The sequence below is a fragment of the Myxine glutinosa genome, chromosome 6 (genome assembly GCF_964187855.1).
Source record: "Myxine glutinosa chromosome 6, kmMyxGlut1.1, whole genome shotgun sequence".
In the NCBI taxonomy this organism is placed as follows: domain Eukaryota; kingdom Metazoa; phylum Chordata; class Myxini; order Myxiniformes; family Myxinidae; genus Myxine; species Myxine glutinosa.
The window spans coordinates 47,863,314-47,887,996 of NC_136266.1; the positions used below are offsets into that span (position 1 = coordinate 47,863,314).

Here is a 24,683-nt window from a genome sequence, read left to right on the forward strand (position 1 = left end):
CTATCCCTCTCCCGTCTCCGCTATCCCTCTCCCGTCTCCGCTATCCCTCTCCCGTCTCCGCTATCCCTCTCCCGTCTCCGCTATCCCTCTCCCGTCTCCGCTATCCCTCTCCCGTCTCCGCTATCCCTCTCCAGTCTCCGCTATCCCTCTGCCGTCTCTGCTATCCCTCTCCCGTCTCCGCTATCCCTCTCCGCTATCCCTCTCCTGTCTCCGCTATCCCTCTCCTGTCTCTGCTATCCCTCTCCTGTCTCCCCTATCCCTCCCCTGTTTCCTCTCTATTCCCCCCTCATCTTCACGTGCATTCTAACGGAATACGTTACCATGCCAATGGTTTTTTCAACCAAGTAAATCGACCATTACCTTTCCAACAGTAGATAATTGGGTAAAGGTACAGGGCAAGGGTTGAAGTTCAAAACCGCAAAAAGGCGTTTTTGGAAGTGAAATACATTACCAGTGAAATTACCATAAATTACCAAATACATTACATTATCAGTGAATTACCAGTGAAATACTTAAGATCATTACCATACATCATTACCAGTGAAATACATTACAACTGGTCATCACCAGTGAAATGTTTTTTTTTGAAAAGTGAAATACATTACCATTACCAGTGAATTTTGGAAGAAGATGTCGCAGTTTGCGGACATACATAGAAACCCTGCACTGGGAACTGTATCAATACTAGTCGCTACATGGACGGCGATCTTACACACTTGTGGCACTACTTTATTAATAAAACCACCGTTTAGAGGCCATTTTTCCCCGCAAAGCGGGGGTTGGCCTTTTCGGGGACCGTGGTAGTTGTTGTTTTTTGGTCCCCTTTTTGAAGCAATGTTTTACGGCCGGATGCCCTTCCTGACGCCAACCCTTTTTGCCGCCTTCAACGACAAACAGGGAATTACCAGTGAACTGGTACTCAATTAGCCGACCTCGGAAGGATGACAGGCTGAGTCAACCCCCTGGCATTAATTCGGCGATCGACCGAGATTCGAACCCAGGATCCTAGGATCCTATGCCGGCACCCTAGCCGCTAGCCCAACACCAGGGATTACTTTATTACTTTATTAATTAAATTAAGGCACTACTTTATTAATAAACAATTAATATTAATAAAGAGATGCATAATAAAATAACACAAATTTTTTTTTCTAATTTTAATAAATCATCAAGGTACGTGAAAGGGCAAGAACACAGAACAATGATGTTCATGGGAGCAACAAACGTTGACACAAGAAAATGAATCTGAATCCAAAAAGATCACTACTGGTGTCCCTGGCCGGTAATAAAATCAAATCAAAATATGGTGCAACATAAAAATAAAATATATCAGCTTTAAGCCTATACGATACAATGATGACGAGTGTACAAAACTCAACAAAACACAGAGGATTATACACACAAAGTTATAGATTACATCCAATGAATTATTTGCAATAAGGGAATGGGAAACAGGAATGGGTCGAAATGGGATTCTAAACATGAGTGGGTCAAAATGTTGGGCAGGATTTCTATGGTGTGCTTCAGGCATAAATGTGAAATACATAAACCTATGGTGTATAAGCACAGCCTCATTTGCTTCCGAAATAATTAAAACAAATGCGGGAGGTGAATAGGCACAAATGCTGGCTTTATTACTTGGAGCCTCGGAAAAATAACAACTCAGATTATGCAATGCAGCCAAAACATTGGTTTTGCTTATGTGCATATATAATACATCGTGTTTATATAACTTGGATTTATTCCAATTCTACTGGGCCATAGAGGAATTATCCCATAAATTGGTAGGCTTGAAGCCTATATGACACAATAATGGTAGGCGCGTGAAATCTTGGATGGTTGTGTCATAGCTTTTGACGAGGGAAAGTTATTGACGTCACACTGCTTTGGATATTGTCCTAATACCCCCAAATAATTGGGGGGTGTTGAAAGAACAAATGAACAAAAATAATGAAAAACTGAAAACCTTCCATATTGGCTTGAGGTCGCTACAGGTCTAATCAGTCTGTATGTCAATCCTTGAGAGGGGGAGGAATACAGAATTAGAGTTGGGAAGGGGGGAGCGATGCAGACTTGGAGTTAGGAGGGAGGGGGGAGTGATGCAGTCTTGAAGGCGAAAGGGGTTGATGACTCAGTCACTTTTTACATTACGCGGAATTTCCATGGGTCCATGCCATTATGCTGTCTTAAGACATTCCTGTCAAACTGCTTTAAAGGGGAACCCAAAGGCAAAAAAAAGAATTTCTGAAAACCTTTGAAAATCATTAATCATTGTCTAATTTGAAAGGAAAATTCTTTTGAATTTTTTTTTGCCAATCACAGTGTCGAAAAAAGCCCACCCCCAGAGTGCCGATTTTCGATTTCGCCAGTGACGTCACACTATGAACTCACCTTGATCCAAATGGTTACTGCACATAGAGAACAGTGTATTTGGAGCTCGGATGTTCTGATACAGATTTCTGGAAAATGTAAGCATTTCTGCAAAACATTTCTGTATAATGTTCCAATACTGATTCAACCGTCATTATCAATTCTGAAGGTTCTCATTATGTAAAAACGGATTAGTAAGATTGTGAAGAATCTATTGGAGACAAAATTAGTGATGGAAACGCTTTTGGGAGAATTATGGAGCCATATTGTTTTGAGCCTCATGCGAGCAATTCAGAAGAACATGGCAACAATGGAGGTGTCTGTGAAGGTTAAAACACCGGTCGCATGTTCACTACAGATTGGTAGGTTTTGTTTTTCTTGAGAAATTTTGTATTTATTGATAAATCAGTTACACCAGAAGAAATGGACACAACACAACATGGCAGAGACATGGCACGGCACAGCTCAGACATGGCAGGGACATGACATGGACATGGCACGGACACAGCACAGACACCACACAGGTACACTCAAGATACCACAGACAAAATGGGTGACAAATGCTTTGTCCTGGCACCATCGCAGGCTGAGCCAGTGTCCTGTATGTTACAGGATTGTCCCATTTCATACTTTCCCAAGACGCAATTTGTGTTTGTGGTCATGCTGTGTCGTGTCCCACCGTCATGTCCGTGCCGTGTAGTGTCCCACCGTCATTCTAGCCTGAACTATAGCTTGAACATGAAGGGGAGATGAGAGAAATCCATTCAGGGCCACACGTTGACTACGACCCGAGAGGAACTCCGCAAGCCATGCGTGAAGATTTCCATGGATACCATAGGAGGAGAGTTTGGTGAGCAGAGCGGGGTGCCAGACCGTATCGAAGGCATGTGATATGTCAAGGGAGACAGCTGTAATTTCCTGTTTGACATTGAGGACCTCCATCCATTGTTGAGAGAGCATAAGCAGCATGTCCAGAGTAGAGTGACCTGGTCTGAAACCAAATTGATGATCAGAGATCAAGCCATTGGAGAAGAGGAAGGATTTGATATCCGAAGCAATGATGGATTCCATGACTTTGCTGATCAATGGGAGCAGGCTGATTGGTCTGCAGTTGCAAGGATATGTTTTTGCACATTTTTTGTGTAAAGCAGTAATGATGGCTGATTTCCAAGCTGATGGCAGATGACCTTGAGCAAAAGAGATGATGAAGAGAACAGAAAGAGGGTGTGAAAGAGCGGCAGAGCAGGATTTTAGGACCCGTGGGCTGATGCCGTCTGGTCCAGTTGCAGAATCAGAGTCGAGGATGTACAGAAACTTCTACACCTTGTCAGGAGAGAAAGACACAGAGTGCAGGAGCAGCTGGGTACGACTGGGTATGGTGAGTACAGAGAGAGACGGGTTTGGGACACAATATTTTGAGGCAAACACAAAGTTGAGGCATTCAGCTTTTTCACGTGCGGAGTCAGATGTGTAGCTGTTTGAGGTAAGGGAGGGGATGGAGGGGGAACAACCACCAGAAACAGATTTGACCAGACGCCACCAGGATTTGGAAGAGCGAGACAGTTTTGAGAGTTCAGTCTTGAGACAACAACAACCACAGGCATTTTAAGGCCATTTTCCCTGCTGGACCAGGGGTTGGCCTTGCGGGCCCCATGACAATCTTCTCCATTTTGCCCTATTTTCTGCATCTCCCCTTGTTTACCCCCTTGCCCGCATTTCTTCTTCCACCACCTTTAGCCAAGTCTTTCTCGGTCTTCCCCGTCCTCCACTTCCTTCTACATTCATTTCCATCACTCTTCTCAACAAGTCACTTTCATCCTTCCTCAACATATGACCAAACCATCTCAACCTGTTTCTCTTCACAGCATCCATCACAGGCTCTATTCCCATCATCTTTCGCAATTCATCATTTGTCTTCCACTCTCTAAACGTTACTGAGCACATTCACCGAACCATTCGCATTTCCACCCTTTCCAGCCTTCGTTGCTGCTCTATGTTCATAACCCATGTCTCGCTCCCATAAATCATAACACTTCTCACACATGCAGCATACACCTTTCCCTTCAGCTTCAACGACACTCCCCTCCTCGTCAGCACGCCACTCAGTTCCCGAAACTTTTTCCATGCACATCTCACTCTAGCAACCGTTGCCAAGTCTGATCCACCTTCTCCATTCGGCATGTCTCCTAGGTAGCAAAATGTTTTCACACCTTCCAGCTTCACGCCGTCTCCAACATCCAACTCAACATTTCGTCCATCTGCAGCTCCCTCTGTGCACACCTTACACTTGAATGTAGCTGCGACACTGGTTAATGACCCTCTTAGACCACTACATTTTTGATGAACCCGCTCAGCGCACATTGTACATTGAATGGAGTTCATTCCAACACCCTTCCCGCACACAGCACACGGCCATTTCCCAGGTCATTCCACCTCACCACATGCTTTACCACTTACCATCACCTTCGTTTTTCCGATGTTCACCTTCAGACCTTTTGTCTCCATACAATGCTTCCACTTATTCATCTTCTCCTTCAGTCCATCCATACTTTCCGCAATCAACACCAGATCATCTGCATACAACGACTCCAATGGTAAACCCTCCTTTACATTCTGAGCCAGCACCTCCATCACAGCTACAAATAGTAGTGGACTTAGTACCGACCCCTGATGCACTCCCACCTTCACCGCAAACTCACCACTGTTCCTGTCCTCCATCCTTACAGCTGTGCACGCTCTCTCGTACATTGCCATCACGACTCTGATCAACCATTCCTCCACTCCTATCTTCCTCAATGCCCATGTCAATACTTCGCGTGGTACTCTATCGAATGCTTTCTCCAGATCAACAAACCCAAGAAACAACTTCTTCCTCTTCTCCATATACTTTTCCTGCAACAGCCTTACAATAAAAAGTGCGTCTGTCGTTCCTCTTCCTGGCATAAATCCAAACTGCATTTCGTCGATCTTCACTTTCTTCCTTATCTTCTTCTCCAACACCCTTTCCAATACCTTCATTCCATGCTCTAATAACTTTATCGCTCGATACGAGCCACAGTCCAGAGGGTCACCTTTCCCCTTGTATAGAGAGATGAGGGTACGAAGTTCCCAATCCACTGGAATGCGGCCTTCTTTCACCACCGGATTACAGATCTCTGTCATTCTCTTCACACCCCCAACTTCCCGCTGCCTTCAACATATCTCCCACAACTCCCGTTGGCGCTCCTGCTTTTCTACTCTTCATTGCTTTTATCGCTTCCTCAACTTCCTTCTCAGTTATCTTCTCTGCCGGTCCTAAAACTGGGTTGCTCTCGATGTTGCCGTCCCATTCATTCTCTGCATTCAACAGCATTTCCATATATCTCTTCCATCTTCCTTTAATTCCATCTGGGTCCACAACGATTTGTCCCACTTCATCCTTCAAGCAACTCACCCCCATCACATCGTACCTCTCTTTCGCTATCTGCTTTGCAATCCTGAATACCACTCTCTGACCCTCTTCTGAATCCAAGCGTTCTCTAAACATTTTCCTAGATGCCTCCTGCACCTTTGCTACCTCTTTCTTTGCAGCCTTCTTGGCTGCCTTATAACTTTCATGCTCTGCTTTTTGTGCCCACATACCCTTCGCCTTACCCCCGTACCCGTACCCTCAGTCTTGAGAGTAGAGAGATATTGTTTCCTGGCTCTCCTGAGGGCGGACACACACTTGTTCCGGGCTTTGTGAAAGGAAATGAGATTGCCTTCCGTTGGATTTGCCTTCCAGGAGGCGAATGCAAGTTGTTTCAGAAAAACTGCCTCATGAGGATGGCATCATCTTTCAGTTGTGATGGATAACCACAAGATCTATAGCCATCTGTGTTGTTTCATAAAAATGCTCTGTAAAATGTTCCGAGTACAAAAGTGAACATTGTTGTCGGCCTGATCCACACTCGGGTATTTCGGACAAACCTCGTCCAATTTCTGGCAAACTTAGGGTCTTTCAGCCATTGGTGTAGCATGAAAACATCTCGGTTTATATTACTACAACCACCTCGGATGCATCGACTGAGCATATTTGTGGAAAATCAAAACAATTATTTGCCGTTTGAGTTCAATCATACCGCACGCGATGTATCTTGTAGACAGTACGAATATGGTGGTCGACTCTCGGGTGTGTCGTCACAGTTAAGTGTGAAGGAGAAGAGGATTCCGACTTTTAATCACAAAATTAGCCACTTTATAAATTGGAAATTGTTAAAAGACATCTATTTAGGAGAATATCAAGGGATAGATTAGCATTGAGATGGTTTGAGCATTTCCTTTAAATAATCCACACCCTATTAGCTACTTCCCGCCTCGTGGAACCGGATTATCCGCTAGTCTGTATATAATGTAACAGTTTGCCGGAATACCAGACGCCAGATGCCCTCTCCACCTCAATGTATATTTATGGTTGGTCGAGGTACTAATAATGCACTTTGGTACTAATAATGCACTTTGGTACTAATAATGCAGCTTTGACAATATGGTTTTTATTATTTTCGTATACAGTCATGGCTCATGGAAGAGCTGGAACATTGAATGCCTCAGGATGCAGCAGAACAAAAGGGACAGGAGATAAAAGGTGGAAACACCAACAGCAGAGTTGAAGGATGAAATAGAGGGAGACTTGGACAACTAATGGGTGTGAGGATGAATGAGGTGCAGGAGAGGATGCATGGGTTGGACAAGATGGATACAGAAGGAAAGTCTCAGGAAGGATAAACTGGAAATTTGAAAGAAGGGCTTAGGGGTGGGGGGTAAGGGGCCACGGCAAGGTTTATTAGGGGTAGAAAAAAAATCATGGATTTGGATGGGGGATGATCTGAGATGGTGGTGAACTGTAGATGATATTCTGGCATTGCGGTGTGAAGTTGTGGACACAAACTTTATATGAGGAAAATGGAAAGGAAGGGGAAGGAGAAGCAGATAAGAGGAGGTCAGACATTCACTCCTGGTGATACAAGTTCCACGATGATGGGTTCTGGAAATCTTCAATTGGAGAAGGGATGATTTCCAGTCGTGTAATATCACTGTCATGTGTTCACTAACACTTGTTCCATTTCACCTTCAAGTTTGCAAGATTTATTGCTGCCTTCATCAAACACATTCAAACTTTTTTTTTTTTTTTTTTGTAGGTGCCACTTAGATTAAAGATAAATTTTAAAAAGCAAACTCACCTATTTTTATGTAACGGCATGGAAACATTTGCTCCTCAATTTTATGTTTCAAGGGAAAAGTCTCCTTTTTGTGGTCATTTTTCAATCCACTGTGGGAGGGGAGGGTGAGAGAAGTAGAAATTAACAAGTCAGGAGATGACGATGGTTCACGAGCGAGCGGTATTCAATGACAAAGAACGGACTATAACCGAAACAGGCCCGGACAGGCCAGGCCAGGCCCAGAAATGTCCAAACGAAGTTTGCTGACCTTGAAATGAGATAGAAAATAATGTATAATCAGTTATGAGGTTAGTTAGCTACACAATACCGAAAATTCGGTTCGATTCCGACAACTTTGAAACTTTGACCTTTGTGACCTTCAAAGGTCAAAGGTCAAAGATTCTGAAATTTGTCGGAAAACTTGTATTTCATGATGTATGTGATAATATAAGATCATGCATGACATTTCACCCTATCAGGAAGCGAACAATGTAATTAAAAAAACAAAAATCGAGTTTTCTAAATTTCGTGACCATGTGACCTTGATCTTGGGACGAAAATGAAAAATAGAGCTCCGTGGGGCTAGACACATAACATTGGCCTAACCAAATACCGAAACCCCTGTCAGATTCCACCAAACCTCTCGGAGAAGATGTAACTTGAACTCGATTACCCCCAATAAAGATATCTTTTCAGGCGTGGCTCCGCCCACAATGGGCGCAATACGCCCACTCTCGGCAGGACACAACGAGATCATGATATCAACCTCCCACACAAGTTTCATCAAGATCGAATGATATCATCGGGTAGTTATGCTGCGGACAGACAGACACACACACACAGACAGACAGACACACAAACATGACGAATATAGTGGTCACTTGATAACTCGTGAACCAATAACATCCAATAAACTTTACCCTTAAGCTAACCGAAACTAGAGCAATGCGACTGTCGCCAATATGCCTCCGCATAGTCCCACAACGGGTAGATGACCTCGTTCACTGTCCTAAAATTAAACAAGTTTGATGTAAATCCCTTCAGCTGTTTTCAAGTATCACATTTTCACCAGCCATGACAGGTTTCACATCGATCGGTGAAGCTGTTTCAGAGAAGGAATTTTTTTAATTATCGGATTTCAGGCTAGTATGGCTAGTATTCATTTCAGTATTCATTCATTTTCATTCATTCAGGCTAGTATGGCTGCCACACCACATGGCATAGGACCTTAAAATGTACTCTCTGCATGTGTATGTGTAGGGGATCACGTTTGTAAAGTTTCATGTTAATCGGATAAGGTTCATTTTTCTATCCAAGATGGCTGCCAAACCACGTGACCTATGACATCATCATTTTCAAACTATATGCAACAATGGTGTTAGATGGTATTTGTAAAATTTCACATCGATAGGATAAGCGGTTTCAGAGATATCATTATTTAATATTTTCCTTCAATCCAATATGGCTGCCACACCACGTGACCAATTATGTTTTCTTGATAATCTTTTAATCGCCATGCCTCGTCAATGACACGTAAAGTTTCGAGTAGATCGATTTGGTGGTTTGGGAAAATATGTTTTTTGTGTGTTTTAGGTTAAATCCAATATGGCTGCCAAACCATGTGACCTATGATGTCATAAATTTAATATTTCAACACAAATGTGTCATAGATCATGTGCATGCAATTTCAGATTTTTAGGACAAGGAATTTGATTAAAACATTTTTGGCTGGTATATCACTTTACCTATGATGTCATCATCATGCTTTTGTTCCCCATTGGGAGTACTCGACAATGTGCCAAGTTCAAATTTTTCCATTCAGCAGTTTCTGAGAAATATTTTTTCATTATTTGCATTTAATCCAAGATGGCTGCCATACCATGTGATCGATGACATCACAATTATAAAAACATTCTGCATGGGTGTCACTCCTACCCTGAAAGTTTCATCGTAATCGGACATGTGGTTGCTGCGAAAAACGAGGTTGACCCCTTACGGATTGACGGACGGGCGGACAACCCTAAAACCTCATGCCTCCGGCCACCTTCAGGGGTGGAGGCATAAAAATAAAGAAGATATTTCTGTGGAAATTTTGTTTTTGAAGATATTATTTTCTTTCCTTCAAACGGAAGCAATTTTGTATTTCTCAATAATCAAGAATTACCGGGAAAAAGATGTGTATTGTGTAGTCATAAAATAGATTGTACAAATGAGTCAGAGATGTCAGCTTTTCGACTGAAAATTTTTCAGAGTACGAATAAAATAATCACATCTGCTTTTACCTGGTGTAGGTGGGCTTAACGGATAAGGTGGCTGCCTTAGGATCTTCGGGTCTTGAGTTTGAGCCCCTGTCGCGCTGTTAAATAACACCAGGTGGATTGATTCAGCCTGTCAGCCTTCAGAGGTCACTAAAATGAGTTCCAGCTTATTGGAAACAGGGGACACTGCATCAGCGGCACAGCCGCACCCCCAGCAATGATGCAACCAGCAGCCACAGGCTGTATACAAAATGTATGTATGTACAGTGCATTCAGAAAGTATTCAGACCCCTTCACTTTTTTCACATTTTGTTATGTTGCAGCCTTATGCTGAAATCGTTTAAATTCATTTTTTCCCTCATCAATCTACACTCAATACCCCATAATGACAAAGAGAAAACAGGATTTTAGAAAGTTTTGCAAATTTATTAAAAAGAAAAACTGAAATATCACATTAACATAAGTATTCAGACCCTTTGCTATGACACTTGAAATTTAGCTCAGGTGCCTCCCGTTTCTCTTGGTCATCTTTGAGATGTTTCTACACCTTGATTGGAGTCCACCTGTGGTAAATTCAATTGATAGGACATGATTGGGAAAGGCACACACTTGTCTATATAAGGTCTCACAGCTGACAATGCATATCAGAGCAAAAACCAAGCCATGAGGTCGAAGGAACTGCCTGCAGAGCTCAGAGACAGGATTGTGTCGAGGCACAGATCTGGGGAAGCCTACAAAAAAATTCTGCTGCATTGAAGGTTCCCAAGAGCACAGTGGCCTCCATAATTCTTCAATGGAAGAAGTTTGGAACAACCAGGAGTCTTCCATGAAAGCCCGCTTGGAGTTTGCAAAAAAGCACCGAAAGGACTCTCAGACTGTGAGAAACAAGAATCTGTGGGCTTTCATGTGTCTTTCACTGAGGAGAGCCTTCCGTCTGGCCACTCTGCCATAAAGCCCAGATCGGTGGAGTGTTGCAGTGATGGTTGTCCATCTGGAAGTTTCTCCCATCTCCACACAGGATCTCTGGAGCTCAACCAGAGTGACCATCGGGTTCTTGGTCACCTCTATTACCAAGGCCCTTCTCCCCCTATTGCTCAGTTTGGCCAGGCGGCCAGCTCTAGGAAGAGTCCTGGTTGTTCCAAACTTCTTCCATTTAAGAATTAGGGAGGCCACTGTGCTCTTGGGAACCTTCAATGCAGCAGAATTTTTTTTGTAGACTTCCCCAGATCTGTGCCTCGACACAATCCTGTCGCTGAGCTCTGCAGGCAGTTCATTCGACCTCATGGCTTGGTTTTTGCTCTGATATGCTTTGTCAGCTGTGAGACCTTATATAGACAGGTGTGTGCCTTTCCAAATCATGTCCAATCAATTGAATTTACAACAGGTGGACTCCAATCAAGGTGAAGAAACATCTCAAAGATGATCAAGAGAAATGGGAGGCACCTGAGCTAAATTTCAAGTGTGGTTTTTAGCTGTGCCTCGACAGGCACAATACTTATGTAAATGTGATATTTCACAGTTTTTTCTTTTTAATAAATTTGCAAAATTTTCTAAAATCCTGTTTTCCCTTTGTCATTATGGGGTATTGAGTGTAGATTGATGAGGGAAAAAAATGAATTTAAACGATTTCCGCATAAGGCTGCAACATAACAAAATGTGAAAAAAGTGAAGGGGTCTGAATACTTTCTGAATGCACTGTACTTCTGCTTTTGAAACACTCCCCCTTCCCATTCATTTTTTGATAAAAAACGAAAAAACAGCAGGGGATATATTAGTCGGGTGCCTGTCTGGCTTTAATGCCTGCGTTAGGTGACAGTAAGGGAGGCATTAAAAGAGAGGCTGAGTAGGGTCGAGGCTGATGTGGTTGAGCTTGAAAGTGGTTGGATGTCAATGAAAGCTAGTCTGTTGGGAGCCGTTGGTGAGGTATGTGGATGGACAAAAGGACCCCCGAGGCACTCGGAAACATGGTGGTGGGATGATGAAGTTGGAAAGAGGATTGACAAGAAGAGGAAGAAGTTCAAGGAGTGGCAGAAGGCGAAGGGTATGGGAGCAGAAACAGCAGAGCATGAAAGTTATTAGGCAGCCAGGAAGGCTGCAAAGAAAGAGGTAGCAAAGGCGCAGGAGGCATGTAGGGAAATGTTCGGAGAACGCTTGGATTCGGAAGAGGGTCAGAAAGCAGTATTCAGGATTGCAAAGCAGATAGTGAAAGAGAGGTGTGATGTGATGGGGGTGAGTTGCTTGAAGGATGAAGTGGGACAAATAGTTGTCGACCCAGATGGAATTAAAGGAAGATGGAAGAGATATATGGAAATGCTGTTGAATACAGAGAATGAATGGGATGGCAACATAGAGAGTAACCCAGTTTTAGGACCGGCAGAGAAGATAACTGAGAAGGAAGTTGAGGAAGCGATAAAAGCAATGAAAGGTAGAAAAGCGGGAGGGCCGACGGGAGTTGTGGGAGATATGTTGAAGGCAGCAGGAAGTTGGGGTGTGAAGAGAATGACAGAGATCTGTAATCTGGTGGTGAAAGAAGGCCGCATTCCAGTGGGTTGGGAACTGAGTACCCTCGTCCCTCTATACAAGGGGAAAGGTGACCCTCTGGAGTGTGGCTCGTACCGAGCGATAAAGTTATTTGAGCATGGAATGAAGGTATTGGAAAGGGTGTTGGAGAGGAGGATAAGGAAGAAAGTGAAGATTGACGAAATGCAGTTTGGATTCATGCCAGGAAGAGGAACGACAGACGCGCTTTTCATTGTGAGGCAGTTGCAGGAGAAGTACATGGAGAAGAGGAAGAAGTTGTTTCTTGGGTTTGTTGATCTGGAGAAAGCATTCGATCGGGTTCCACGCAAAGTATTGACATGGGCATTGAGGAAGTTAGGAGTGGAGGAATGGTTGATCAGAGTAGTGATGGCAATGTACAAAAGAGCGCGCACAGCTGTAAGGACGAAGGACGGGAACAGTGGTGAGTTTGAGGTGAAGGTGGGAGTGCATCAGGGGTCGGTACTAAGTCCACTACTATTTGTAGCTGTGATGGAGGTGCTGGCTCAGAACGTAAAGGAGGGTTTACCGTGGGAGTTGTTGTATGCAGATGATCTGGTGTTGATTGCGGAAAGTATGGATGGACTGAAGGAAAAGATGAACACGTGGAAGGAATGTATGGAGACAAAAGGTCTGAAGGTGAATATCGGAAAGACGAAGGTGATGGCAAGTGGTAAAGCATGTGGTGAGGTGGAAAGAACTGGGAAGTGGCCCTGTGCTGTGTGTCGGAAGGGTGTCGGAGTGAACTCCATTCAGTGTACAATGTGCGCTGAATGGGTTCATCAAAAATGTAGTGGTCTGAGAGGGTCATTAACCAGTGTGGCAGCTACATTCAAATGTAAGGTGTGCACAGAGGGAGCTGCAGATGGAGGAAATGTTGAGTTGGATCTTGGAGACGGCGTGAAGCTGGAAGGTGTGAAAACATTTTGCTACCTCGGAGACATGCTGAATGGAGAAGGTGGATCAGACTCGGCAACGGTTGCTCGAGTGAGATGTGCATGGAAGAAGTTTCGGGAATTGAGTGGCGTGCTGATGATGAGGGGAGTGTCGTTGAAGCTGAAGGGAAAGGTGTATGCTGCATGTGTGAGAGGTGTTATGATTTATGGGAGCGAGACATGGGTAATGAATGTTGAGCAGCAACGAAGGTTGGAAAGGGTGGAAATTCGAATGGTTCGACGGATGTGCGGAGTATCGTTGAGAGAGAGGAAGACAAATGATGAATTGCGAAAGATGATGGGAATACAGCCTGTGATTGATGCTGTGAAGAGGAACAGGTTGAGATGGTTTGGTCATGTGTTGAGGAAGGATGAAAGTGACTGGTTGAGAAGAGTGATGGAAATGAATGTAGAAGGAAGTAGAAGACGGGGAAGACCGAGAAAGACTTGGCTAAAGATGGTGGAAGAAGAAATGCGGGCAAGGGGGTTAACAAGGAGAGATGCAGAAAATAGGGCAAAATGGAGAAGATTGTCATGGGAACCGCAAGGCTAACCCCCGCTCTAGCAGGGAAAATGGCCTTTAAAATGCATGTTGTTGTTGTTGTTGTTGTCTGTCTGCCTGTCTGCCTGTCTGCCTGTCTTTCTGTCCGTCCGTCACGCTATCTCCTCCTAAACAGTTTGGCAGAAATTCACCAAACTTGGTGGTTAGGATCACCACATGGCAATAATGTGCAAGAGCAGTGCCGTTTCAGTCCTGCCACATTGCGTATATAAATATAAATATATATATGCAAAAACCGAAGGAGAGACGGATAATTTTATACGACATGTCACTGCAGCTTTTTTGCCATTACTTCCTGGATCTTTATACTATTGCTTATTGTCGATGAGCATTTAAAATAATGCTTTCAAGGTACATTGAAAAAATATATTTATATAATCACAAAGTGTTCTTTAGAGGGGAGGGGGGAGGAATGGGCAAAGGAAAATTAAATACAACCTGGACTTTATACAGTACATAAAAATTAATGCATAACTTAACACATTAATACAGCAAAAGAAAGTATGGTACATAAAATCTGGAGTGACTGACTTGCACAGCAAAGGACCAAAACATGGATGAGCAATTGACATAGATTACAGTACATATGAGAATTAACGATCTCATAATAAAGATCTGCGTGCAGACACTCTCTCACCAACACATGGATGATTACAATGACCTCTCCCATCCCTTTGGCAATGGGCAAGGATAATTATCCAAGATAATAAATCTTCCTATTTGAAAAGGTTATGTTTGACGGTCGTAGGTAGGAACTATGCGCACAACATGGGATATACAGGATACCAAACGAACTGCAAATTATTTCCAGCAAAAAAACCCTCAAAATATTCACATCACCATAAAAACGAAACCTCTTTGGAGAAACACACAACCACAGAAATCTATATATATAAAACACAGTTTGTGTGTGTGTGTGTGTGTGTGTGTGTGTGTGTGTGTGTGTGTGTAATGTTACCGATAGACTCCTAAACGGAGAGGCTTACGTGCTTGATATTTGACATAGACATGGCCATTGAGCCTGGGACGAACATGGCTGAACTCAAAATATTTGACGATCCATATTTTTTATTCATATTTACCTCAGCGCATTTCAGCTAAGTACCCGCTAATCTCAGCCGGTTCCAGAGCAGCTCGCTGATTCGCTCAGAGCGATCACGTGATGTTCCATCCCGTCACACGTCACACGTTTTTTCACCTTTTATGCGATCGTGTTTTGTATCGATTTTGTGCGATATGAATTAAATGTCTTTGAAACAGCTGTGAAACGTCTTTCCACAACCCTTTCGTAACCGATTGGAGCAGTTTATTGCTGCACAAAACGAGATCCGCGAAGCGAGTTGGTCGAGCCGTTTCGCTCAGAGCGATCACGTGATGTTCCATCCCGTCACACGTCACACGTTTTTTCACCTTTTATGCGATCGTGTTTTGTATCGATTTTGTGCGATATGAATTAAATGTCTTTGAAACAGCTGTGAAACGTCTTTCCACAACCCTTTCGTAACCGATTGGAGCAGTTTATTGCTGCACAAAACGAGATCCGCGAAGCGAGTTGGTCGAGCCGTTTCGCTCAGAGCGATCACGTGATGTTCCATCCCGTCACACGTCACACGTTTTTTCACCTTTTATGCGATCGTGTTTTGTATCGATTTTGTGCGATATGAATTAAATGTCTTTGAAACAGCTGTGAAACGTCTTTCCACAACCCTTCCGTAACCGATTGGAGCAGTTTATTGCCGCACAAAACGAGATCCGCGAAGCGAGTTGGTCGAGTCGTGCTGACCAAGATGGCGACACGGCGGCTTCACTTTTTACGGAGTATGAGCGTTCTATATATTTTCAATTCAGTGCGCCCGTGATTTGTGGCATAGACATGACCATTGGGCCTTCACGGTGTAATTTGTGCGAGGCTTTTGTCCGAGTGAGCTTGAGTCGAGAGGGCGAATGTACGGGTTGGGAATGTACGGGTCTCCCTTCCCCCGCCCGGCAACGCCGGTACTGGAGGACGTCACAGGATCGGTGAGTCTCCAAAATCCGCTTCGTGCTGTTGCGAATATGCAGGACTATGTCCGATTGTTGTGCTGCTCTCCGACCATGAGAACTGCAACGTCATTGTTGACTGGCCATCCCCTTCCCCCTCTGTCCCCCCTTCCCTTCCCCCTCCACCCTACCCCTCCCCTTCTCCCCCCCTCCATTTTCCCCCTCCCCTTCTCCCCCCCTCCATTTTCCCCCTCCCCTTTCCCCCTCCCCCTTCCCCCTCCCTCTCCCTTTCCCCCTTCCCCTGCCCCCTACCCCCTCCCCCACCCTTCTCCCCTCCCCCTCTTCTCCCCTCCCCCCCGTTCCCCTCCCCTCCCCCCTCCCACCCCTCCCTCCTCCCCATCCCTCACCCTCCCATCCCTCACCCTCCCCATCCCCCCCTCTTCCCTCCCCCCTCCCCCCTCCCCCCCTTCCTCCTCCCCTCCCCCCTCTCCCACTCCTCCCATCCCTCACCCGCCCCATCCACCCCTCTTCTCCCTTTTTTTTTTTTTTTTTTTTGTATACAAGATCGAGGCTCGTGAAAGAGCGAACATTAATCACACAGAAAGACAAACCGACACATAAAACATATAACATCGGGAGCGGTAGACAAGATGGGGAGAGAGGGGGAAGGACACAAACACAACATTTGAGAGCAGGGACCGAGAGACATGGAGACATCGAGAGATCTGAGAGAGGGCGAGGGCTTTGGGGGGGGCGAGGGCTTCTTCCCCTCCCCCTCCCACTCTTCTCCCCTCCCCCCCCGTTCCCCTCCCCTGCCCCGCCCGGCAATGCCGGGTACTTCTGCTAGTGATTGTATAAAGGATTGTGCAAAAAAATTCAGTCGTTATGCACAGACGACATATCCGTGGATATACATGCACATAACGTTTAGAGCGTCTGCTCCGAGTCTGGGAGGTCGGGGGTTCAAACCTCGGCTGAGTTGTACTAAAGATATTTAAAATAGTACGTGCTGCTTCTTTGCTTTTCATACAACATTTATAAGTTTAAGAACAAGGGCAATCCCCATAGGTTGGCATCCATGGAGAGGAGGAAATTCCGCCTTCAGAAATGCCCCGCTGAGTGTGGTGAAAAAGCAGCACCATTGTTGTGGGGTCGTTGGTACCCAGAGTGCCCCGGGAGGTGAAGGTACTTTCCCCAGGCTCAGCAGCTGTGTTTGTCTAGTCCTTAATTGTCTAGTTGTGTCTCGTGAATTTTTCTGCATGCCCATGTGTGTGAGATGTGTGTGTGTGAATGAGTGTGTGTGACGTTTGTGTGTGTGAGATGTGTGTGGGTGAGATGTGTGTGGGTGAGATGTGTGTGGGTGAGATGTGTGTGGGTGAGTGTGTGTGTGTGTGTGTGTGTGTGTGTGTGTGTGTGTGTGTGTGTGTGTGTGTGTGTGTGTGTGTGTGTGTGTGTGTGTGTGTGTGTGTGTGTGAGTGAGATATGTGTGTGAGATTTGTGAGTGTGTGTGTGACGTGTGTGTGTGAGATGTGTGTGTGAGATGTGTGTGTGAGATGTGTGTGTGAGATGTGTGTGTGAGATGTGTGAGTTGTGTGCATGAGATGTGCGAGAGATGTGCAAGAGATGTGCGAGAGATGTGCGAGAGATGTGCGAGAGATGTGCGAGAGATGTGCGAGAGATGTATGTGTGTGTGTGTGTGTGTGTGTGTGTGTGTGTGTGTGTGTGTGTGAGATGTGTGTGTGTGAGATGTGTGCATGATATGTGTGCGAGAGGTGTTTGCATGAGATGTGTACATGGTTCTTATTATATGTGTGCATGGTCCACACACACTTATAATGTCATGTATGTTCTGATCCTTTTAATGGCATGATCTAACATGTTATGATGTCATGCATGGTCTGATCCTTTCAATGGCTTGATCTAACATATAAGATCATACATGTTCTGATCCTTTCAATGACCTGATCTAACATATAATAGCATGCATGTTCTGATCCTTTCAATGACCCGATCTAACATATAATATCATGCATGTTCTGATCCTTTCAATGACCTGATCTAACATATTGTTGCGGTTTTGGAAAACTACTAAAAAGTATTGGCAACCACCATACAGGCAACCACCATCTAGGCTGTCATTAGAATAGTTATTTCATAGCAGACCGTTATCTTAGTCCTTTTCCTTTATTTTGGGTTATTATATTACGTGTTGGGGAAGGGAAAGATAGACCCTCCACTCATGAGGGATAATTTGCCAGGCAATGCACACAAGCTCAAAGGCACACCATCCAAGCACCAGGTAAAAGTCCCATTGAGAGAGTTTGTGGGGGTAGGGGAAGCGAAACTCCATCAATCAGGGACTGAGTCCCTTCGAGAGAACTCGTGGGGGAGGAGTGATGGGCTCCACAAATCAGGAGCCTGGACCCTCCAACACCCCCACCCCTCCCCCCACCCCCACCCTTGGCGAGGGTGGACAAAATGGTGATTCAATACGTTTTTACTCGCTCTTGGTTTTTTGACATTGTTGACCTCGCACATGCCTGCATTATTATCACTCTTGGCTTTTGGACTCTGTCGGCGGTACACGTGTGCTGCTTTCTTGGTCAGACCCTCACAGGCCTCAGTATGTGCCTGCATTACTCTTCGCCTTGGATTGCATTGGCTGCAAACGTGTTTTTGGACTCTCTCTTCGGCCTTGGACATTGTTCACCTTGCACGTGCCTGCACGTGAATGCCCTCAGCTGGCTGCCTGACTCCCTCTCGGTGCACGTGTGCACGACAATCACTTTCTGTACGAGGCCATGACGTACTCTTTACCCTGCACAGTTCCCATCGCACTCACTCTGCCGAGTTACCGATGTTCTTTACCTGCTCGTGTTGGGGATTGCCGTTTGCCGGCCAGGTGCTCGTTGGTGAGGTTGAGACAAAAGGCGTTGTGAGGAGAGGCATCTGAAACATCGTGGCCATTTTGCTAACAGGTTCCCAACGTTCGTTTTCCTCTCCCCCTCCCCCGTGAATGTGGGCTGGGCCCACGTCATATTTATTTGTTGTAATAGTAATAAGGCGTAGAATAAGCTAAGTTTCTACCTCTTGTCCCTTTTTCTTTCCCATCAATAAGTTGCACTGTAAGTATTTGTAAATAAATCAAGTCGTTAAACGTTTCCTTTCTCTCTGTCCGTGAATGTCTTTTCTTTCAGTGGTCCGCCATTGCTCGCACCCAGATTAACGATCGCCTGTAACAAAATTAGCATTAGCCCGGCGGTTAACAACGGTTGCTCAGCCGTCTAAATTACTATCCAGGAACAAAAGAAAGTGGTACACTGCCGGAGGGAAGGTACGTAGGTACTTTCCCCGATTGGGACCGTCACGTGGTACAGGTAAGCTATCGCATGACGGACCAATTGGTGTTCGTAGTTGCTGGTTTGCAACCTGCCAAAGTACGAAGTTATTCGTGCGTGACAGCTGCAGGTCCGGAAAGCTCGGGAGGGAATGGAGGCTAACCCCCTCGTAGTAGACCTGAACCCCGGGCTGTAACAATATAATATGCACATTCTAATCCTTTCAAACCAAGCCGAATGCCTCAACTCTGTGTTTGCCTCAAAATCTTGTGTCCCAAACCCATCTTTCTCTGTTCCCACCTCACCCAGTCGAACCCAACTGCTCCTGGACTCTGTGTCCTTCTCTCCTGACAAGGTGGAGAAGTTTTTGTCAAACCTCGACTCTCATTCTGCAACTGGACCACACTGCATCAGCCCACGGGTCCTAAAATCGTGCTCTGCCGCTCTATCTCACCCTCTCTCTGTTCTTTTCACCCTCTCTTTTGCTCAAGGTCATCTGCCAGCATCTTGGAAATCAGCAAACATTACCGCTTTACACAAAAAAAGTGCAAAAACAGATCCTTGCAACTACAGACCAATCAGCCTGCTCCCAATTATCAGCAAAATCAAGGAATCCATCATTGCTTCGGATATCAAATCCTTCCTCTTCTCCAATGGATTGATCTCCGATCATCAATTTGGATTCAGACCAGGTCATTCTACTCTGGACATGTTGCTTCTGCTGTCTCAACAATGGATGGAGGTCCTCAATGCCAAACAGGAAATCAGAGCCGTCTCCCTTGACATATCACGTGCCTTCGATACGGTCTGGCACCCAGCTCTGCTCACCAAACTCTCCTCCTATGGTATCCATGGAAATCTCCACGCTTGGCTTGCGGACGTCCTCTCTGGTCGTAGTCAACGTGTGGCCCTAAATGGATTTCTCTCATCGCCCCTTCCTGTTCTGGCTGGAGTTCCCCAAGGAAGTGTTCTAGGCCCTGTGCTTTTTCTGGTCTTCATCAATGATCTCTCCGACTCTCTGGAAAATCCTACTCTATCTCTTTGCTGATGACTCCACTCTCTGCCGCTCCATTCCTCATCCCTCAGATCAGCAGTCTGCAGCCTCCTCAATCTCTGCAGACCTGGACAAAATCACAGACTGGTCGAACAAGTGGAACATGTCTTTCAATCCTGACAAATCTCACACTCTTACTATGTCTCTCCAAAAAGACCGACTGGAAAACCCTCCCATCTACTTTCTCAACAATCTCACTCAACCTTTTGGGTCTCACTATCTGCCATGATCTTTCTTGGGAAAACCACATTTCCAAGCTGGCCTCCAAAGCCAGTCGCCGACTGGGCATCCTCCGTCGTGCGAAGTCCTTCCTTGGCACACCTGAGCTCCTCACCACATACAAGACTTTCATCCGCAGCTCAATGGAATACTGTTCCCCCCTCTGGGCTGGTGATCCTGCCTCACACCTAGCTCGACTTAACGCTGTTGAAACCAAAGTTTTCAGAATCATTGGAATCTCCTGCGATGAAGCTAACTCCGAGGGCCTTTCACTCACTCACTCACCGCAGGCAGGTTGGTGGTCTTTCTGTCTTCTACCGACTCCTCTCCGGCCTTGCTCCCCCAGCTCTCTCTGTGCTATGTCCCCCAAATATTCCTGCAGGTCGCACAAGATCTGCCAGCAACCCTCTTATGGTTAAACTGCCAAAATCTAGGCTTTCAGCTCACCTTCACTCTTTCATTCCCCTTTTTTCCCACCTCTGGAACAAACTCCCACACTCACTTCAATCACACTCCTCCCTCCAGGTCTTTAAAACAGCTGTTCACCACCATCTCTTATCTTCCCCCATCCAAAACCTTGATCTTTTCTACCCCCGCTAATTCACCCCAGATACACTTTTTCGAAATTCCAACTTCTTTCCTGGAAGTCCTTGCAGTGTCCATACGTTTTATAGCTCTCCCACCTCCCCCCAAGCCCACTCCATCCCACAGTTCTCTCGATGTCCCTGCTCTCAAATGTTGTGTTTGTGTCCTTCCCCCTCTCTCTCCATCTTGTCTACCGCTCCCCTTATTTTGTGTTTTATGTGTCGGTTTGTGTCGGTTTGTCTTTCTGTGTGATTAATGTTAGCTCTTTCACGAGCCTCGATCTTGTATACAAAAAAAATAAAAAATAAAAATCCTTTCAATGACCAGATCTAACATGTTATAATGTCATGCATGTGCTGATCTTTTCAAGGACCTGATGTAACATCTATCTATAATTCCATTAATCTCTGTGTGTATGTGTGTATGTGTGTATGTGTGTATGTGTGTATGTGTGTATGTGTGTATGTGTGTATGTTTGTCTGTGACCGCTGTTTCTCGACAACCACGGGTCCGATATACTTGAAACTTGCCAGGTATATTGCTGGGGACCCGAGGATGTGCCTTTTCAAGGTTTCATATTAATCGGACAAGTACTTACCGAGCTATGGCGATTTCTTTACCAAACACCGCAAGCCGTTCGCTTTGGACCAAACCATTTCATGTAAATAGAGGGGGGGGTTCTGTGGTCGTTGCGAATGGACCAAACCATTCATGTAAATAGAGGGGGGGGGGGGGGGTTCTGTGGTCGTTACTGCCACGTGGTTTCAAAGTTTTTTTTTGTTGTTGTTGTTTGCACGCATGTTTTTTTGCACCCACGTACGGGCACGCCCTAGGATGTTTACACACACACACCCCTACACAAATTTTTTTTTTTTTTTTTTTTGGCAAGGAACGGGCACCCACGTACGGGCACGTCCTAGCTTATATATAGTACGGGCATGCCCTAGTAAGAAGTAATAGTAATAATAATTGGCAATAATAAAAAGGATAACAATCTGACTCCCCCTGCCGCTCCTGAAGTAAACGGGTGTACTAGTCCAATAAATTGGGGAAGTCACACGTCTGGCCAGAATCCTTTACCGTTAGTAGGATAAACATGCACATCTTTTTTGTCATTGCAGTAGTTATGTCTACCCACAATAGAAGCTATGAACATGCTTTTCACAGGCATGCAGACATCGATACTGAAAACCATTTCAGTGTTCAAGTCTCCTGGGTGACTTTTTCATGAATAAGCAATGCACAAGACTAAGCTGGCTATTCAGGTAAACAATCTTAAACACACCTTTAAATAACCACACAATCAGCTAAAAATAATCTAGCATCATCAGAGTTCTGGTCCATCAAGTTAAGAACCCCGAGAATGACAAGCATGTGACAGATATGCAAACAAACAATACCGACACACCTGGACAAAATCTCGATCATGTTCTCCTCCGTCATGCCCCCATACACCTTGAATTTCTTCAGGTTACACACATGGGTTTTCTCGTACTTCCCAAAAGAGATGCTCTGTGCAACTGCAGTATGAGATAGTTTCAACACCAGAAACTGCAAAATTAAATGAAAAAAGGAAACACCTCAGGATTACAACAAAATTATACTGCCCAACATCCATTGCATTGGCATCTGTGTAGGTAAGTAGGGCTCTTCGGATACACATTAAGCCTTACACGGCATACACATACACTACTGGTCAAAAGTTTTAGAACACCTCAATTTTTCCAGTTTTATTGAAATTTAAGCAATTCAAGTCCAGTGAATAACCTGAAATGGTACAAAGGTAAGCAGTAAACTGCTCAAGGTTAAAAAAAAAAGTTTAGGTTAGCAAAAACGGGAAAATAATGTAAATTGCACAGTCATATTGTATAAAAAAGGCCTTCTTCAGGGAACAACTAATGGGTTAACAACCTACAGCTGTTCTGCAGCAATGTAAATAAATTAAGCCTTGAAAGTTGATGCAAACAATTCCTACAGGTGTCCTAACCTCTGTTGATTACTTGATTACAAACCCCCTGTCTGTACAAAAGCAGTATTGGAACAGAATGTTATTAAACCCTCTGAAGCATTATTTGGACAATATTGCACTGCTAGTATATTGCTATTGTAGCAATATACTAGTAGTATATTGTAGTGTATACTAGTAGTATACACCTACCAAAATGACAATCACAGTAAAACACCTACCAAAATGACAATCACAGTAAAACATCTACCAGAACATCATAGTAACACACCTATCAGAATGACAATCACAGTAACACCCCTACGAGAATGGCAATCACAGTAACACACCTACCAGAATGGCAATCACAGTAACACACCTACCAAAATGACAATCACCGTAACACACCTACCAAAATGACAATCACAGTAACACACCTACCAAAATGACAATCACATAACACACCTACCAGAATGACAATCACAGTAACAAACCTACGAGAATGGCAATCACAGTAACACACCTACCAGAATGACAATCACAGTAACATACCTACCAGAATGACAATCACAGTAACACACCTACCAGAACATCATAGTAACACACCTATCAGAATGACAATCACAGTAACACAACTATGAGAATGACAATCACAGTAACACACCTACCAGAACATCATAGTAACACACCTATCAGAATGACAATCACAGTAACACAACTATGAGAATGACAATCACAGTAACACACCTACCAGAACATCATAGTAACACACCTATCAGAATGACAATCACAGTAACACAACTATGAGAATGACAATCACAGTAACACACCTACCAGAATGACAATCACAAAACACACCTACAAGAACGACAATCACAGTAACACACCTACCAAAACATCATAGTAACACACCTATCAGAATGACAATCACAGTAACACACCTACGAGAATGAAAATCACAGTAACACACCTACCAGAATGACAATCACAGTAACATGCCTACCAGAATAACAATCATAGTAACACACCTACCAGAATGGCAATCACAGTAACATGCCTACCAGAATAACAATCATAGTAACACACCTACCAGAATGGCAATCACAGTAACACACCTACCAAAATGACAATCACAGTAAAACACCTACCAAAATGACAATCACAGTCACACACCTACCAGAATGGCAATCACAGTAACACACCGACCAAAATGACAATCACAGTAACACACCTACCAAAATGACAATCACAGTAACACAACTACCAAAATGACAATCACAGTAACACAACTACCAAAATGACAATCACAGTAACACACCTACCAAAATGACAATCACAGTAACACACCTACCAAAATGACAATCACAGTAACACAACTACCAAAATGACAATCACAGTAACACAACTACCAAAATGACAATCACAGTAACACAACTACCAAAATGACAATCACAGTAACACACCTACCAGAATGACAATCACAGTAACACAACTACCAAAATGACAATCACAGTAACACACCTACCAAAATGACAATCACAGTAACACAAGTACCAAAAGGACAATCACAGTAACACACCTACCAGAATGACAATCACATAACACACCTACCAGAATGACAATCACATTAACACACCTATCAGAATGGCAATCACATTAACACACCTATCAGAATAACAATCACAGTAAAACACCTACCAGAATAACAATCACAGTAACACA

At 44.4% G+C, this 24,683-nt stretch overlaps 2 protein-coding genes across 3 annotated transcripts in view; one reads left to right on the forward strand and one right to left on the reverse strand.

The window, feature by feature from the left end:
• Window positions 1–24,683, forward strand: part of LOC144892601 (uncharacterized) — a 1,198,808-nt gene that overhangs the window by 371,314 nt on the left and 802,811 nt on the right. The window lies entirely within an intron of this gene.
• The window catches only part of MKLN1 (muskelin 1), a 76,055-nt gene that overhangs the window by 47,885 nt on the left and 3,487 nt on the right, over window positions 1–24,683 (reverse strand). For both annotated transcript variants that reach the window (XM_078779826.1, XM_078779825.1), the window contains exons 3-4: window positions 22,425–22,567; window positions 7,569–7,657 (exon numbers count right to left, since the gene is read on the reverse strand). In XM_078779826.1, coding sequence (XP_078635952.1) covers window positions 7,569–7,657; window positions 22,425–22,459 — 124 coding nt within the window. In that variant the 5' untranslated portion in view covers window positions 22,460–22,567. The remainder of the gene's footprint in view (window positions 1–7,568; window positions 7,658–22,424; window positions 22,568–24,683) is intronic.